Genomic DNA, 18,559 nt, shown 5'->3' on the forward strand with positions numbered 1-18,559 from the left:
TGATAAGTTCATTTTATTAAAAGAGTTTGGGCACTAGCTTTTTACCAAAATTTATACATTATTCTTCTATGTATTTACCCAATTTAGTACTTAGTCAACTCGTGGAAAAGATGACTTTCCTTTGGAGAGCTCACTTCAACCTGCAATTTATATATTAGAGTTTTGCAGAAATATATTTAAGGATTATGAAACCTATTTCACATGACATAGCCTTGTCTAAGAAACAGCTTTTCTTTAAGGTTTTATTCAAATTTAAGAACCTGTGGTATTTCAAGACCTAACAAAATAGAATAACATCCCAGTCCAAAGAAAATGCTATTTATTTGATAACTAACTTTAGTACCTCTACATTAAGTATTAATTTCTCTTTGAAAATGCTCTTAAACTTTTGATTCATAATGTATTTTATAATTTTCCAGAGATTGCTATTTACTTAGTTATTTAGTAATTTTTATAGCATATAATTTTGATCTATGAAAAATGTCCATATCCCTCTTTACATATCTTGTCACTGAGAATATAAGATGTGTTTTGGACAGGACACTATGGCTGAACTCACAGCCATATTTTTCTCTTTATGGCATCATCCATTTGTTTATATTGATGCCTAACTTACTATAGGTGTGTGCTCATAAAGACATTGGGATTATAATGGTGAGGAAAATCTCATCTTAGGGAAACTTGCAATTTAATGAGAAGACAACTATTAAGGAAATATATATGCAAATAAATGTAAAGTTATGACCTACATAAATGGCAGAAGAGGTCTGGTGAGTGAGATCACCTAAGAGACTAGTTGACTACGTTGATTGTTGATTGATTGGCTGCTTCAAGGAAGGTTTTCCTGAGAGAGAGTTGAGCTGAGAGCTCTAGGATAAGGGAAGAGTTCCTATAGAAATGGCTGGGATAGGAAGGGTCATGTCACAGTTGAGTAAGTTTAAGAGTGCCGCCATTTAAGAGTTTTGCCCGACAAAAGTGTAGGGCCAATACACAGAGGTGTGATGTGATCTAAGTCACATTTAAAAAGAATCTGTATTTGTAATTTGGAGGAAAAATGTAGAAGGCAAAAAGAAGTGTAGGTTCCTACTTGGTGGGTTTTTGCAAGAATCAAAAAAAATGGTAGATTGGTTGAAGTGGTTGTGGTAGTAGAGAAGGAGAGGTAGATGCATTCTACAGATATTTGGTGGTAAGAATTGAAAAGATTTGATAACTGATGTCATTTGTATCACATTTTTGTATTTGCAAATACAGGAGAGGAAAGAATCTAAGATGATACCTAAGTTTTGGGGTAACCAGGCTTGGTGGAATTTGGTGTCATTTGCTGACAGGTACAAAATGGAGAGGACCAGTGTTTGAGAGAAAGGTCATAGGTTTGTTTTGGATCAGTTGAAGAGATCAGTTGTCTAAGTAGATGTGACATTCTGGAGTTACACAGTACTTCAGTTTAAGGCCATAGGTAGTTTCTTTGAATATTATTTTAAAGTTTGCAATTCTTTTTAAAACTAGAATTTTAGAAAGTTTATTGCTCTTTGTTATTATTTTACATATTACAAAAAAGAAATAACTTAAATATTTAAAAATACACTTGATACTTTATGGGACTCCTCTAATAACTTAATAGCTTTAAAAAGTGACTAGGCTTTGTCTGTTTTGTAATATTTTTATTTGCATTTTTTTGGCAGCTTAATATAACTATTCTCATCATCTAATGAATAGATTATATTGCTGTGTATGACCTTTCATTAATCAGCTGTACACAAAATAATGTAGGCAATAGTGGTGTATAAATTAAAAATTTAACTAGTGGGGGCAACTGGCTGGCTCAGTCAGGAGAGCATTGACTTGATCTTGGGGTAGTAAGTTCAACTCTACATTGGGCATGGAACATGCTTAAAAATATATATAACTAGCTGTATTAGAAGTATATGGTGTTTTTTCACAGAGTATAAACAGTTTTTAACATCAGAGATGATATGATTTTTAGCAGATATTTAAGAACAGTCACTCTGTCCCACATAATGGGTTATGCTAACCTTAGTTACGGATATTCTTGGTGGCATACTGTTTTATACAAACCCAGATCTGAAATATTAATGTGCTCTATGAGTTACTCACTTTATTCTGATTATTTATGCTGTTGACTTTGTATTCCCTAAATATTAACAGTGTTAAAAATAACAAAATCATTTGAGTTTGTGGAAGACTCTTAAGTGACTTTTCAATCGAGCATTGACTAGTAAAGGGTTTGAAGTTTTTCTACCTTGCCATAATCATTCCTTAGATAAGGGTCCATTATGTTTTTTTCCTTTATTAACATGAGAATAAAAACAAAATTACAAAGGGTTTAGAAATAAGCCATTTTCTATTCCTCGAATAGAAGTGAATATTATCAAAAAGAAAATAGAAACAATATAAAGCTTTTCTAATTTCAATTTTGAGATTTTATTGCCTTTTAATGCAGTAGTATTTAAATATTTCCAACTTCAATTAAAATTTTAAGATGAATGCATTTTTCATGTTTTTAAAAACTAATATCTTATCATTTTTTATAGGTCTCATATCTTTTGGGTGAACAGAAGTCTACCTTTATGGGGCTTACAGGTTATGTACAATTTTGTTCTATCCTTCTACTTCTGGCTTTGTTCATATTTCATAGAGAAATACTGTTGGAGAGAAAACTATTGATATTAAAACTGAATTTGTTTTATTGCTTAATTAATCTTGATGCATGTCTTGGACAGATGTTTTTTTCCCCTATCCTTGTGTTTGCCTGAGCCCTGCATTCTACCTTTTGAGAATTTCCTTCTGGTCAGAATTAGACTTCAGAAAGTTTTTGAGGGTTTGGAGAAAAACAGAGTAAATCAATGTATTAAGGCACCACAAGTTCTCAAAATGACTCTAGGTATTCATTTTATACAATCCTTGAAAAATTCATCAAAAGCCCGTAACCGTGTTTGCTCTTTTAGTGTATCTATAGTGTCTGGAACTTGTTAGAATCTCAGTAAATAATTATCAAATGCATAAACAAGTGAATGAATGGCTCATATAACCAATAGCAAGAGCTTGGTCCCTAAACAGATAATTGTGTAAATAAAAGGAAAAATATGTTCTGGGATAAAAGGAGTCCTGAAGAAAGAGTAAGAAATGTGAGGGAACATGTCTGAATTATATTGTTAGGGTGTTCCCTAGAGTCCTCTATACCTCTTCTTTGTTCCTTTTTTCTGTTGAATTTTATACCCAACAAAATTTTTACACGTTTCCATCTCTCTCCTTTACGTGTACTCTTGTCTCTCTCCAACAGATACTTTTTACTTTGTTATTTTTCAAAAGTAAAAGTTCTTTAAAGAGTACAGTCACTAAGATAAAAAGGTCAAAAATCACAGATTGGAAGACAGTTGAATCTTGGAAGTAATGGAAAGACTCTAAAACCGACTGTGTATAAACAGCCTTTAAAATACTTTAAAATCAAGTGTTTGGTTTGGTTTTTAGTCATTAGGATTGTGAAGTCTGTACATTTTAAATGTTATAATGGATTATTTTAACTATTTATGCATTGTGTTTATAACTATGAAATCAAGTTTTTACTGTCTGGATATTTCATACTTTTTTTTGAAGTAAAGTTGCATTTAATTTTTTTTTGTACTGATTTTCATTGCAGTCATTAAGTACAAATCCTTTTCAAATATTTAAGTGTTCACTAAAAATGTAGTCTTTTAATCTCTAGCTTGATTCCTATATTATTCTTCAGTGAGATACACTTTTAAAGTAAGTTAATATTTTTAAGAATAGTCATATATGGCCTTGAAATACATTTTCAAATTGCTTTTATCTGATAATGATATTTTACAATAATAATAATAATATTTTCAAATAGGATTTTGAGTAATACACGCTACAAATGTTCTAGAGACCATTTAACACTACTTATAGAAAAAAAGCATGGATGATTATGATTTAAAGGACTTGTGGAGTACATTTAAGAGGTGTGCATTTTATATCAGAACAATGCTTGGCTTCCATATGGACTTCTGAATATATTTTACTTGTATTGCCATGCATTCATATGCTTTTTTATTGTACTTCTGTTTTAATATTCACTTTAATCAAAATTTTTATTCCAATAGGAGTTAAAATGTAAAACTCCAGGGTATCTGTCTTTCTTATGCAGATAGTCTTAAACCTCAAAGTCTTTAAACCAATATATTTGTTATTGGAGTCATTTCTTGTTTATGCTTGCTTATTTTGCTTCTATTCAGCTACTCCAAAGTGCTGAAAGTACTTACTACAAAATAATTTGGATATTTTTTCTAGTTACCTTTTCTGTTGCAGTTACAACCTTTTGGTAGTTCAGCAGCAGAAATTGTATATTTAATAGAGAATGTAGAGAAAGGTGGAAGCTTGTCCAGGCCATGCTCTTCCAGCTGTGAAAGAGGAATTGGTCTGTGAAAGAGGAATTGGTTATGACGTCCATTCAAATAAAATCTGGTCGTATCTTGAACTGTTGATGTGGACTATTTTGTTTGGTATTCAAGGATGTTGCTGTTTCATTTTGTTTGAGGTGGGTGACAGGAGAGAATGTATCTCTCAAGTTGAAGCTTACATTCTTTTATTTTCTGAAAGGAACTGCTGTCATTGATGTTGTAGAGGTGGTGGAGGTGTTGCTGGGAGAGGGTAGTGTTTGTGGTGGTGCAGTTGTGTGTGATTATGCATATTAGGAACACACACAAAACAACCTATTTTCTACATACCATGTAAACTCCAGCCAGTCTGACTATTCTAATTCCACATTTACATTTGAGATAATAAAAGTATTTATTAAGGAGTATTAGAAATATAAAACTAACCTGTAGTGTTGGGAATGGCTTGCAACCTGCCACCTGTATATAGAAGTTAGAGTGCCACATAATACCTCCTTATGTTTATATCTGTATATTATACAGATATATACATACATACACACATATATGTCCATATTTATAAAGTTAATAGTATTATAATCATGAATATATTTTTAAAATTTTATTGCATCTTCTGATTAAGGTACATTTTTTTTTTTTCAGGTTTCAGTGGCATTGATAAGTCTGTTTGAAACAATACTACTTGGTTATCTCAGTTATAAGGTAAGTTATTTTAATTGGAAGTTTTTGGCTGATAGAACACAGTACTAGCATAACCCAGTATTACTCTATTTATAATTTATACCTTGGGGTAAACCAAGTTCTTCTTAAACCTCTTTAATTATTTTGGGCCTCTGTGGTATGTGATAAAAATCTGTAGTATAATAATATTTTCCTTGGTGGCTTAAAATATTTCCCTAATTCCTGTGCTTAAATTACCTATTATATAATGTGAGGCAAGCAAATGGAATGGTCTTGCTTTTAATTGTTCTTAACCTCTTTTCCTGATCTGTAGAAAAAACATTGAGGGAACAAAAACATGTCTTCTAGGCATTATTTTAATGAATTATTTAATTTTTGGTGAGGCTTTGTCTGGCTAACACAATTTAACAAATATTTATTGAGTCCATATTTGATGAGGAGCTCCATACTGTGCATTGTTCTTTTCTCAGTGAGTTTCCATCTAGAAAGGGCAATAAGCAGGAGAAAATTATGCAGATACAAAATGCAAATAATAATAATACAAAACAGAATAGTAGGAACTTCCAGTGAGGAACAAATCAGTCCCATGGGGGTAGAGAGATGTCTGATCATATGATGAAAAGAAAATACTTGACTGAGTTAAGCAGAGCAGAGTCCTTGAGTCAGTGATTTCAATAAGGAAAGATGAAAAGACAAGACACTAGAGATTTATAGAATTAGCAAAGGCATAAAAGAAGTAATGTGCATATAAAATTGGAAGAATAATATAGAAGTTTAGGCAGAATTTGGGGGGCATTTGGGAAAATATTGGTTGGGAAAATTTGGCACAATATTTTGAGAGCTTTGTATAGCAACATATAATGGGAATTTGATGGAGAATGTTGAACATGAGAGGTCTATAATTGTAATTAAGTTTTAAGAGTATTAGTTCAGAACATCTGTGCAGCACAGGTCAGAGAGACATCACAGAGAGAGCCATGTGCTAAATTAAGACACAATTATAGGAAGGAAAACTGGGAATGAGTTTTTGGCTGGGTCAATAGAATAGACAGAGTTGATGCAAGATGAAATATAAAGGTAGAAACTAAAGAAATCATCAACTAATTGGTTGAGAAAGTTGAGGAAAAGGCACGATCAAATATCACTTTAACATTTTCTAAATTCAAATGATTAGGAACATGGCAATAAAACTTAGAAAAATTACACCAAGGAAAAATCAGATTGGAGTCAAGATAGATATAATAATGGAAACAGTTTTGGAAATAGTGAATTTGAGGAGCTTATGGATAGATAGGTAGACATGACATGTGGACAACTAAAAATGAGAATCTGGAACATGCAGGGAAGAGAGATTTAAGATGGAGAGGTTATTTTCACAGAGATGGTGAAGGAAGCATTTAAGTGTCTTAAGTATGGGACAATAACCAAAGGAGAACCTAAGGTTCCTTTGATGGAGGTGCTTCACTATGGTTGTTGGAAGAAGGACAGAGTAATCAGGGAACACAGAGACATAAAAAGAAAGGTAGAAAGACTTTGGAAATCATTTGTTATTCACTTGTAAGAAACCAATTTCAATGGCATACAATTAGGAGTAGAAGTGCTAAATGAAGAATGTTGATTGACTGGGATAGGGTCACTACCATAGAAGTGGTCAAATGAGGCAGAGAAGATTGCCCAATGATGGAAAATATCTGCATCCTTTAGAGAAACTAGGTAGAAAGGACTAAAAAAAAAAAAAAAAAGATGGATGAAGCAAGTTTTACACAAAGTAAGAATGAATAAATTAAGTAATTCGTAGCTATTTATGGCTTATAATTAAGGCAAATTTGGATAGCAGAAACTCAATGAGATCCTCCTCTGAAATTAGATTTTTTCTTCAAATTAGATTTTGAGAAAAATTATAAAGAGGTACGCAGAAATGGATAGTGCATTAGCAACTATATACATTCTAATATTGTTCTTGGATACGTTAGGTTCTAAACTACCAACGTTAATAGCAAATCAATATTTATTTATTTATTTATTTATTTATTTATTTATTTTTAAAAGATTTTATTTATTTATTTGACAGAGAGAAAATCACAAGTAGATGGAGAGGCAGGCAGAGAGAGAGAGAGGGAAGCAGGCTCCCTGCTGAGCAGAGAGCCCGATGCGGGACTCGATCCCAGGACCCTGAGATCATGACCTGAGCCGAAGGCAGCGGCTTAACCCACTGAGCCACCCAGGCGCCCCTCAATATTTATTTTTATATTTGTTTACATGTATATACAGATAATGTTCATATTGTATATATTATATACATATATATAATATTTAGAAGCAAATTTAATACAGTAATCTGTAAGCACTTTATAATTCTTGAAATTAAGCATTCTACAATAAGCATGATGACTTAATCCTTAACAGAACAGTTTAAACAATCGTGGAGACTGCAGGTTTCGAAAAACAAAAACAATGAATAAAAATCATTTTAAATGAGCAAAAACTCTGTCAAGTACAGGTAGAGGTTAGCAGATAATGATTTAAAAATCCCTGACATCAACTTATTGAATCCTCCATCCTACAGAAGTGCAGGTCTGTACTTAAATCATCATTCCATTCATGTTTATAGCTACTTGGCAGAACAACCACGGGATCGCCCAGCAGTAAAGTTCTTATTCTTCTGTTACCATAAATATCCTCTATGTCTTTATCAACTGCTTTCAAAATAGAACTCTATTTATACACACACATTCATTAAATCAAAAGGAAATGAAAACAAACCCCAGCATAATTTCCAAAATTCTGCAAACAAAAATCCAACATACCTAGAAGGCTTCTGTTAAATCTACAGTTCTTTTTTCTATAATCGCTTTATAAAAAGCAACAGTTTTGAAATTTTAACACATGATGGGCTCCATTCTGGCAAAGAACAAAGGATTTGACTAGGACTCCTAGACACCCATAGATACTGGTGATTCTTCTTCTTCTTCTTCTTTTTTTTCCCCACTAAGATTTTATTTATTTTTAAAGAGAGAGAGAGAGAGTGCAAGGGTGTGAGTGAGAATGGGACTAGGGGCAGAGGGGAAAGGAGAGGCACAAACAGACTCCCCACGGAGCACCATGACCTTAGGGTCATGACCCAAGCCAGCGGAAATCAAGAGTTGGTTGCTTAATGGATTGAGCCACCCAGATGCACCAATACTGGTGATTCTGCTTCTGGTGCCATGGAGATGGTGAATCTAATTATTTTTCAGTTTATATTTAGAGATACAAAATAAGACTATCTTGGGGTTACTACACTATTTTAAATTCACTAAAAGAAGATAAGTTATCAGCCTTTTTAGTTTTGTCTTTACATACAGGTTTTTTTTTTTTTTTTAAGATTTTATTTATTTATTTGAGAGAGAGAGAGCGAGAGAGCAATAAGAGAGACCTTGAGAGGGTAGAAAGTCAGAGGGAGAAGCAGACTCCCTGTGGAGCTGGGAGCCCAAAGCAGGACTTGATCCGGAGACTCCGGGAACATGACCTGAGATGAAGGCAGTCACTTAACTGACTGAGCCACACAGGCACCCATACAGGTATTTTTAATATTGAAGAAGAAAGTGTTTTAAAAAAGTTCCTGGGTATATCTTGGTCTAACAACAATATTACCATACATCTTATAGTTTTTTGAGGGCGTTTTAGAGGTACAGAGATAATAGTTACAACTTCCATTTTTATTCATGATAAAAATAAAGCCTGATACATTTTAGAAAAGTATCTATTTTCCTGCATTTTTATTCATTAAGGAAATTTAGGTCCATACCAAATGTTGTAAAATGGTTGGATTAACGTTTATTTATACTTTATTGAATTCCATAAGAGAAACGTATTCTACACACTTAGAACAGATAAAGCTACCTAAGAAATTATTTTTCTTCTCTATCTCTCTTTTTTTAAGATTTTATTTATTTATTTGACAGAGAAAGCAAGAGAACAGAAGCAGGGGGAGCAGCAAAGAGAGAAAACAGTCTCTTGGCTGAGCAGGGAGTCTGGCATGGGGCTGGATCCCAGAACCCTGGGATCATGACCTGAGCCAAAGGCAGATGCTAACCGACGGAACCATTCAGTCGGTGCATTAACATACTTCTCAAGCCCTAACAGGCAAGGAAACAAGCAGTTCTGTAACATGTTATTAACACTTATCCAGGAGATTAGTGGTAAAGGCATAGGGAGTGGGACATTCCAAGCAGTAGGAGAAGTGTGAGCAGAGTTATAAAAGTAGAAATAGTCTAACTTATTCAGAGAACTGTATAAAATTCAGTATGGATGAATCTGTGGCTGGATTCAAGATGGAAATAGAAGTATAATAGATACAAACAGACCAGTAACAGAGTCCAGATTATGAACCTTCATATAATCCAAGGAATAGTTTGGATATTATTAAGTTGGTAGTGGCATTTTAGAGAGAATCTTTTGGCTTTATTATAGAAGATAAATCAGAAATCAACCAGATTAAGTCAGATAACACTTATGAGACTCTTAATTGTTTGAGAAAAAAATCCATGAAATAAAATTGATGTATTACAAAAGGAAATGAAGAAAGTCATCAGAGATATATAACATTTTTGTTTACTATGAACTAAAGTTGTCCAAACAGTATCTCATAGCTAAGAAAATTAATATTAATCTTGCTGTGTATTAATAGAGATATCCTGACATAACTCCAGTGGTAACTGTTTCCACAGCCTTCCTTCTCTTGCTGGTCACATCAGTCTTTTCCCTAGCAACAGTCATTGACACTAAAGAGAGAGGAACAATCACCAGTAAAAGCACACCAGGAATGGAACAAGCCAAATGTTAAGCATTCAGTAAAACAAAACAAAACAAAACAAAGCAACAACAACAAAAAACTGGTGAATGAAATGGTAATTTAACATGCACACCCAAAGTCAGTCATAACTGCTTTATTGAACCAACTTGACTTAGCACAAGTAGGAAAGGTCTTTAGTCCTCAGACACTTTTCCAAATCCACACATCCTCCTGATCCATGCTGATCAGATGACATGTTGTCAAGGTCCCAGAATATTTGTAGTCTCCAATCACAAGGCAAATTTCAGTTTAGTATTTTAGAAATTATGCTCAATATATATATAAACATTTAAAATTTTCATTCACTTCAGGACTTCAGCTTAACCTTGGCTCAGACCTGTGTGGGACGGGGAATTCTTGTGAGGTTATCAGTCATTCCCACTTCCTTTCTTATTTAATGTTGCTGATCCTGGTCCCTCTGGGGCTGAGGAGGCACAAGGAGTGAGGTCAAGTCAGCGTCTGGAATGAAGGTGCCGGACTGGCACAAGTAGAGAGTTTTGTGTTGGGTTGCTCTGCATGACAGACACAAGTAGGGCTGCTGTGGTCTTCTGCAGACCTTTGACTGGTGCTCCTTGGATGCTTCAGTGCCTCTCGCTGGCCACTAAGACTGTGACCTAAGCCGTGGACCTCTGAGGTCCACCAGTTATTGAAGTCTTGTTTTTTTTTTTTTTTTTTTTTAAAGATTTCATTTATTTGACAGACAGAGATCACAAGTAGGCAAAGAGGCAGGCAGGGAGAGAGAGAGAGAGGAGGAAGCAGGCTCCCCGCAGAGCGGAGAGCCCGATGTGGGGCTCATCCCAGGTCCCTGGGATCATGACCTGAGCCGAAGGCAGAGGCTTTAACCCACTGAGCCACCCAGGTGCCCCTTGAAGTCTTGTTTTGCCTTCAGGTGCACCGCCATGCCAAGTGTAAACTCCTTTAAAATGGCCATAGATTTTATTCTATAGAGTCTCGTTTGGTTCCCAGAAAACAAGTACCTTTGTCTTAGAATTGGTGTCATTGCGGCTTGCTTTCGTTTCAGCCCTCTTTTCTCATGGCACTGTTGTCTTTTCATGTTTAGATGTCTTGGGCATGAGCCAGATACAGTCTCTATGTGTGAGCCGAGCTCCCAAAGTGGTTCTCTTGAGGAAGCACCAAAACATCACGAATATGTCAGTACAGAGGGTTTCTCGTTGCTTCCATTTCTTCCACCTGCTCCCCTTACCACTTTCTGGATAGCCTGGAGATGGTGAAGAATGATCAGCAAAACGTATTACCTAATATTTGAGTTCATGGTTATTAGCCAGTCTGGAACCTTGCTTTGTGATGTGGTAGTATCTTCTATTACTGTAATATTTGAAGCCTTTGGGACCTCAAGGAAAATTAAGAAAAGTTCCTAACTTTGAAGCCAGTATTATAAGATGACTGGAAAATACAGGAACCCAGATTTCAAATTGCTTTTCTAATATGGAGATCTCTTCAAAGAAGAATAAACTGCTGTATAGGGAGTTCTGAGTTTTTTCTTTCTTTCTTTTTCTCCCCCCTCCACCATTGGACACCATTTAAGAAAGTGTCAGTGATTAACCTGTTTATATCAGAGACAACTTCATGACTGTGTAGTATACATTTGCCCAGAGCTATACATTTAGAAAGGCCTCTGCTTATTTTTTTTTTATTAACATGTATTTCAGAAGTACAGGTCTGTGATTCATCAGCCTTACACAATTCATAAAACTCACCATAGCACGTACCCTCTTCAATGTCCATCACCCAGCCACCCCATCCCTCCTACCCACCTCCCCTCCAGGGCCTGTGCTTATTTTAATATTCTCCTCTCACCTTCTGGAAATTGTTCATAATTTGTTAATAAGAAGCCCTGAATTTTCATTTTGCATTAGGACCCACAAATTACGTCACCAGTTTTAATGAATACTGTTGTACTATGTGGGTTGGAAGATTAGAATCTAAATGATTGAAAAAGCCCTTCCTTTAAGTTTTACATAGACACAATGTTAATACCAAGGAACGTTAACAAGTATATATATTTACAAGCTATTTAACATACTTTATAGTTTGTGAATATAACTCATGTAGTAAAAAAATTAAGATTGAATCATTTTACTGATTCTGTAGCTTCTTTAATATGGGTATTTCTACTAGTAAGTTTTCTTCCATGAAATATTATATGATCAGAATGTGTTGTGTGCAATATTCCAGACTTACTATAAATGTTTGTTCTACTTCTTAAACTTATGAAAAAATTGAGAGAGTACAATTATATTGAGAAAAATACTCTTTAAAAGTCATTGCTACATTTTTATGTAATGATTTGATATTCTGTTAATGTAAGCATCCTTGCTGGAGAAATTCTGAGTGCTGTCTTTTTCCCCCTTTAATGGGATTCAGTATAATTGACTTTCATTTTTATTTATTCTTTCTTGGAAGGGAAACATCTGGGAACAGATTTTACGAATACCTTTCATCTTGGAAATAATTAATGCGGTTCCCTTCATTATCTCAGTAAGTCCTAAAAGCATCTTTAAAATAAATAATTTTGTCATTAGACTTAAGTCTTTATATCTAAATACTAATAAATAATACATTAGCTCCAATAAATGATTTTAGGCTTTGGTTAGGATCATGGTATTAAAAATAAATAGTAAAATCGGTTGGCTAACTGGATTATGAAATTAAATGAAAACAAATACAAATGAGCTTTAGTGCAATAACAAAATAAAATACTTTTTCAGACATATATGCTCTGGATGTGCCATGTGAATAGGTGTTAATATTATCTAGATAGACTAGAAATTAATCACTCCATTTCTTGTCTATATTGCAGAATTTTTTAAAAAAAGTTATAAACTGACAAAAAACAAAATCAGACATGTAAATACAGAAAACTGATGGTTGCCAGAGGGAAGGGAGTAGGGGGTTGGGCAAATTGCACCCAATTTGGTGCAAGGGAGTGGGGATACAGGCCCAGGTATGAAATGAACACCATGGCAATAAAAGGCATAGCTTAAGGAATATAATCAGTGATATTGATATCATAGCACAGATGGTAGCTACCCTTGTGGTGAACATGGCAGGATGTATAAACTTGTGAAATCACTAAGTTGTACATCTGAAACTCATATAACATTGTACGTCACATATACCCAAATAAAAAAAAAATAGAAACGAAGTATTGATAAAAGTTTCTCATACTGAGCATATATTTATTTCTAGCTTAAACACAATATTTACTAAGTCCAATTCTCCCATTAATAAGAAAGTTGCCAACAGCCAGATAATTAGTAATTTGCTTCTTTATCAAAGTTCTGTGGAATACCAATTCTACGATGATCCTGCTCAATTGCAGCCCCATAAATATGTAACAAGCACTTTACCATTGCAAAATTAGGTCTTAATCTGTATTTCATAGAGTTATGATAATGTCTGTTGGGGATATGCTTTCTTACACTTCCTTTGAACTTTATTTGGAAAATTATGAAAATAAGCAAATACTATTTAATAAGCAAATACTTAGAATAACGGTTATTCTAAGTGGCTTATTTCTGACAATTATTTTAATTTGAGTGATTCACCTAGAGGAACAACTGGAGCTAGATTAAATGACAGGCTAAGTAAATATAGTCCAATTGAATATGGTTCCCAATGTTACTTAAAATGTTTAAATCTGAAGAGAGTAAGTGGTAATGTTATCAAAAGGGAAAGCCTTCTCTGTCTCCTTATTCCTACTTTCCCCCTCCAGTTGTAGGGAAGAAAGAGGTGATGTCTGTTATAAACTGTCAAAATGAAAGATTAATGATAGAATTACCATAGTTATAGCTGACATTCAGCAGAGCTCAATTTTTTTCCTTTCTGCTTCTACAATAATTTCCCAAAGAATTTTTCCCTAAGTAATACTTAGGCCAATGAAGGAAAAGATTGGATCTTCTCCTTGCATTTTATTAATGAGTTTAACGAATTTATCACATGCATTAAAAATTTTAGTCTTTATTAACTTTTTTTGTTGTTGTTCTACATTTTAATCTGCTGGATGATTTTTGCTTTGAGATAAAAGTTTAGTTTTGGTTTGTTTTTTAGATCTTCTGGCCTTCCTTAAGGAATCTATTTGTCCCTGTCTTTCTAAACTGTTGGCTTGCCAAACATGCCTTGGAAAATATGATTGTAAGTATGAAAATGAAGTGTAAATACAATATTTTCACCCTTCCATTATTTCTTACATACTTTCACTGCTTATATTAAACAGAAAGAGAAGATGATTATCTATTTCTTTCTCCTATGAAATATAAACTCATACTTCGTGATTTATATAGGTATAATTAAATTTCTAAATTGTTCATTTTTAAAAGAAATAAATTTATTTTAAATTAATAATTAAAAAAATAAATTTAGCATCCCAGTAAATAATTTTACTTAAATATTTGTAAAAATGAAAGAGTTTTGGTAAAATACTATCAAATAAAGAGGTATGTTATATTAATACTGAAGACCTTCAGTCTGCTTGTATTCTAATTCAGAGTAAAAACTTAACTTGGGGCTATCTTAACTTGGCCCATATTGCCAAGTCACCACCTTTGTAAGTCCCTGTGACCTGGTGAACAAAAACAGTTCCGATTTTCTAAATATCACCAGTCTAGAGCTACCAATAACTTTGGTTATTTGTCTTAAGAAGAGAACAAAAGTAGTTACCTTATAGACTTTGCTATAAGAATTAAATTAAACTACGTATATGTATAAGCACATAGGTGTGTGTGTGGGGTGTGTGTGTGTATAAATTATTGTATCTGGCATAAAAATAGTAAGGACTCAATACTTAGTTTTACTACATTGAAATTAAATTCATTTGGAAGCAAACTTTTTTTCCTTTTAAATGTTTTGAACAGAAATGGAACACAAAAATTTTAGCCAAAGGAATATTTATGTAGTATTTGAGTATTCACAATCAAATGAATGTTTCTAAACATTTATGTTAAATAACTACTGGAATCTCATGAAGATACATGTCCAAATGATAGGGGAGTATGACCTGTGGAATGGTTTGAAGAAATGTTGGGCTGTCTTGACTATTCCCCAAAAATACTATTTCACTAAATAAAGATTGCCTAAACTGCTAAAGAAAAAAATACACGGGGGAAAAAATAAACCTCTTTATACTAATTTGTGTTCTTAGTCAGTGGAAAAAATTTGCCTAACCAAGGGAGTCATTAGTCAGTCACCGAGAGTGAAAGTAGTATTTTGCAATATTAATTTAGGATTCATTTTCCATTGTGTTTCTGTATTTTGCTTCTCTTTTCACTGATTGGAGATATTTTTATTTATTTTTCTGCTTATTAACACGTCTGTTAAAAAGAAAGTAAGGGATGAGATGAGAGGTTAACTTCTAATCAACTCAGTTTTTTGTTTTCTTAACAGTTCTGATGAAGTATGCGGTAGAGGAAGATAAAATAGAGGCTTATTGAGATTTTATATTGGTGAAGTGATTCATTGCATTCAACACTGACTTTAAGATAGTTAAAATTTCATTATAAAATATTTGATATGAGCAGAAACCTACAAAGTATGAAAAAAACCTCTGAATCTACCAAAGACTATAATAATAATTTATATTCTTCTAATATTTCCTATAAAAAATACACACATATCATAATGAAATTACAGTGTATGTTCAGTTTTATAATTTGAATTTTGAATTTTGTTTTTTGTTTTTGTAGTACTGAATTTCATATGTCTTCAAATCATTTTTCATAGCTGCATATAAATCTGTTATATAGTTTTGATCATTTTATTTAACCATTTTGTATTGCATGTTTTAGTTATTTTAGTAGTAATGAGCATTTATTATTTCATATAAGTATTATAATTTTGTAATAAGGTGAACATAAATATTAATTTTTATCTTTGATGCTTTTCATGTGGTCAGTTTTTAGAAATTAGGTTATTGAGTAAATACTGATTAAATTAATTAATGAATGCTTGAAATAAAAAGAGCATGGCTGTGACCTGTGTTACTGAATCACCTTCAAGAAATTTTATAACAAATTACATGGGCAATATCAATCATTTCTCAGTGCTCATGTTTTATATTTTAAACAACACTGAGTATTATTATTTTTTAATGTTTTTCATTTGGAAACATAAAAAGTATATCTTTAATTCATTTATATTAATGAATTTAAATTTAAAAATTTTATTCATTGACTGTTTTGCATTTTCTTTTTCATGATAGATTGCCTGGCATATTTCATGTCGTTTTTCCTGATTCAGAGAATGAGATGTGATTGTAGCTTGACTTAGCTATTACTATTAAAATTAGAATTTTTCATTAGAGACATTGCTCACTATGGTAGGCTTTTTAGGAGTCAGTACAATATCTCTGCAGATCTTGATAAGGGGAGAGTAAACTGAAATTTGGGGCTTTGGTGGTCCCCCATAGTATTATCTTTGTAATATGAATGCTAAGGTAAAGTATATTTAGACCTAGGCAAAAATGGAAATATGAAGCTATATCCATTTAAAGTATATCCATTGAATGTGCACAAGATATATATAATATGATGAGGTATAATATACAATAACAAATGTAGTGAAACTCATGGATATGTAGTATTTTCAAAATTAAAATAGGCTTCTTTGGTTTTATTTTAGAATGATCTGCACAGAGCCATTCAGCGTACACAGTCTGCAATGTTTAATCAAGTTTTGATTTTAATATCTACATTACTATGCCTTATCTTCACCTGGTAAGACTGTACATACCATTTTTATTGTCTCATTTAATTATAGTTTTTAAATATACATCATTTTAACTCAATTGGCTAAAATAAATAGAGAAATATTCACTATAAATATAAAGAGTTACCTATAGAAATAAAAGTAAAATCTCTCCTTCAGTCTTACAAAAAAAACAAGAAGGTGCATCTATCATTTGTTATTGATATTTACTGCAACTTTGACATTTTCCCAAATGTTGTAAACAATCAAATTACAAGAATTTGTACTGCATGCCACAGTTGTCAAACAAAAAATTTTCTTTCAAACTGCTGACATGGAGATGCCCTCATCTTTCTACAATCTTCAAAGCAGAAACACTGTTGAGAAAACTGTCATTGCCCGTCCCTGTCTCTCCCTGTGCCTTCCCTCCATGATGTTTTAGTGTGCAGTCAGGCAGAAAGCAAGGGCAGATCTCCTGACAAAGCAATGCAGGACCTGCTACTTTGCCTTATTATAGAAAACAGCTATTTCTTCTTCTGGGAAGTCTCACTTTGATGATTATAAAGTAATCCAGTGGGAAATGTTGTGTTACACATATGGATTCATATAGATCCTTAAGAGGAGAAAAAATGTGAAACAAAAAAATGAGGTAGAATAATATATCTGTTTTGCAGGAGTCCTAGATATTATATGTAATTGTGCTCTGTCCTGGATTTGACCTATCGAGAAAGAGAAAAAGTTAATTAGAAAGTACAAAATAAGAAGAATGCCCTCATATGCTAGTACAATTGAATTAGATATAAATAGAGCTATAGATATATATAAACAAGGTAGAGATATGTAGGTATAGCAACTACTTTGTATCAGTACTTTGTAGTTAATTCTCTATTAACTGGATTTAAAATAGGTTTTATTTCATACTTTGCATCTTGAAAAATAAATACAATTTAAGACATTAAATGTCCTTAAGTATAAAATATCTCTCTAAAATTGACACAAAGCCATCTTATCATTTTAATCTTTTTTACTGCTTACAAATTGTTTTTATCGTTCACCTAGTAAACACCTAGCTGCATAAATATGAAATATTAAAAGGAATGATTTCCCTTCTAAAGTCACTAAAAATTCTTAATTTTAAGATAATAACATTATATTAATAGTTTAGGAGGTTTTTTTCATTTTATTTATGGAAAAATACTGCAAATTAAAATTCTTTGAATACCTGTGCACATGCTAATATTTCAAATGCTGGAAAATTACAAAAAGTGAACTGAATGATTTTTAAAATATTATTAGAGTATGTTAAATTTAGTAAAGAGGTAATTGAAATATTAATTAAAATATTATTAGAGTATGTTAAATTTAGTGAAGAGGTAATTGAAATATTAATGCTGAGGGGCGCCTGGGTGGCTCCCTCAGTTGGGTGTCTGTCTTTGACTCAGAACATGATCCTGGGGTCCTGGGATGGGGTCCCTCACTGGGCTCCTGGCTCCGCAGGGAGTCTGCTTCTCCCTTTGCCCCTCTCCCTGCTCAAGCTCTCTCTCTCAAATAAATAAATAAAATCCCTTTATTAAAAAAAATAAATATTAATGCTGAAATAAGGACAAATTATTTTTATCTGAAAACACTTTGCTCAGCACTTTTGTTTTGAAGTCATCCTCATCATAGTGGTGGACTCTCTGCTCTTACTTTTTGCCTCTTTGTCTATTTCTTGCGTAGTTTTTATTTTCTAAAGAAGCAAATAGACAAATCTTGCTACTTTCTCATGCCTAGGGATGCAGCAGTGCTAGATGCCTAGGGATGCAGCAGTACTAGATAATGGGTTTTTGTGATGTATATGAAATGGCCATTATACAGTTTATTTATCATTTAAATTATTTGTGTTTTCTTTTTATTTTATCTGCTGTTGGAGTTGCTTTTGTTG

The 18,559-nt window shown here is 32.9% G+C and overlaps 1 protein-coding gene across 1 annotated transcript in view; it reads left to right on the forward strand.

Moving 5' to 3' along the window:
• The window catches only part of KCNT2 (potassium sodium-activated channel subfamily T member 2), a 344,033-nt gene that overhangs the window by 113,194 nt on the left and 212,280 nt on the right, over window positions 1-18,559 (forward strand). Inside the window, exons 4-8 of the mRNA XM_059414103.1 lie at window positions 2,553-2,601; window positions 5,061-5,120; window positions 12,358-12,432; window positions 14,005-14,088; window positions 16,570-16,664. Coding sequence (XP_059270086.1) covers window positions 2,553-2,601; window positions 5,061-5,120; window positions 12,358-12,432; window positions 14,005-14,088; window positions 16,570-16,664 — 363 coding nt within the window. The remainder of the gene's footprint in view (window positions 1-2,552; window positions 2,602-5,060; window positions 5,121-12,357; window positions 12,433-14,004; window positions 14,089-16,569; window positions 16,665-18,559) is intronic.

The sequence above is a fragment of the Mustela nigripes genome, chromosome 10, assembly GCF_022355385.1.
Source record: "Mustela nigripes isolate SB6536 chromosome 10, MUSNIG.SB6536, whole genome shotgun sequence".
Classification (NCBI taxonomy): domain Eukaryota; kingdom Metazoa; phylum Chordata; class Mammalia; order Carnivora; family Mustelidae; genus Mustela; species Mustela nigripes.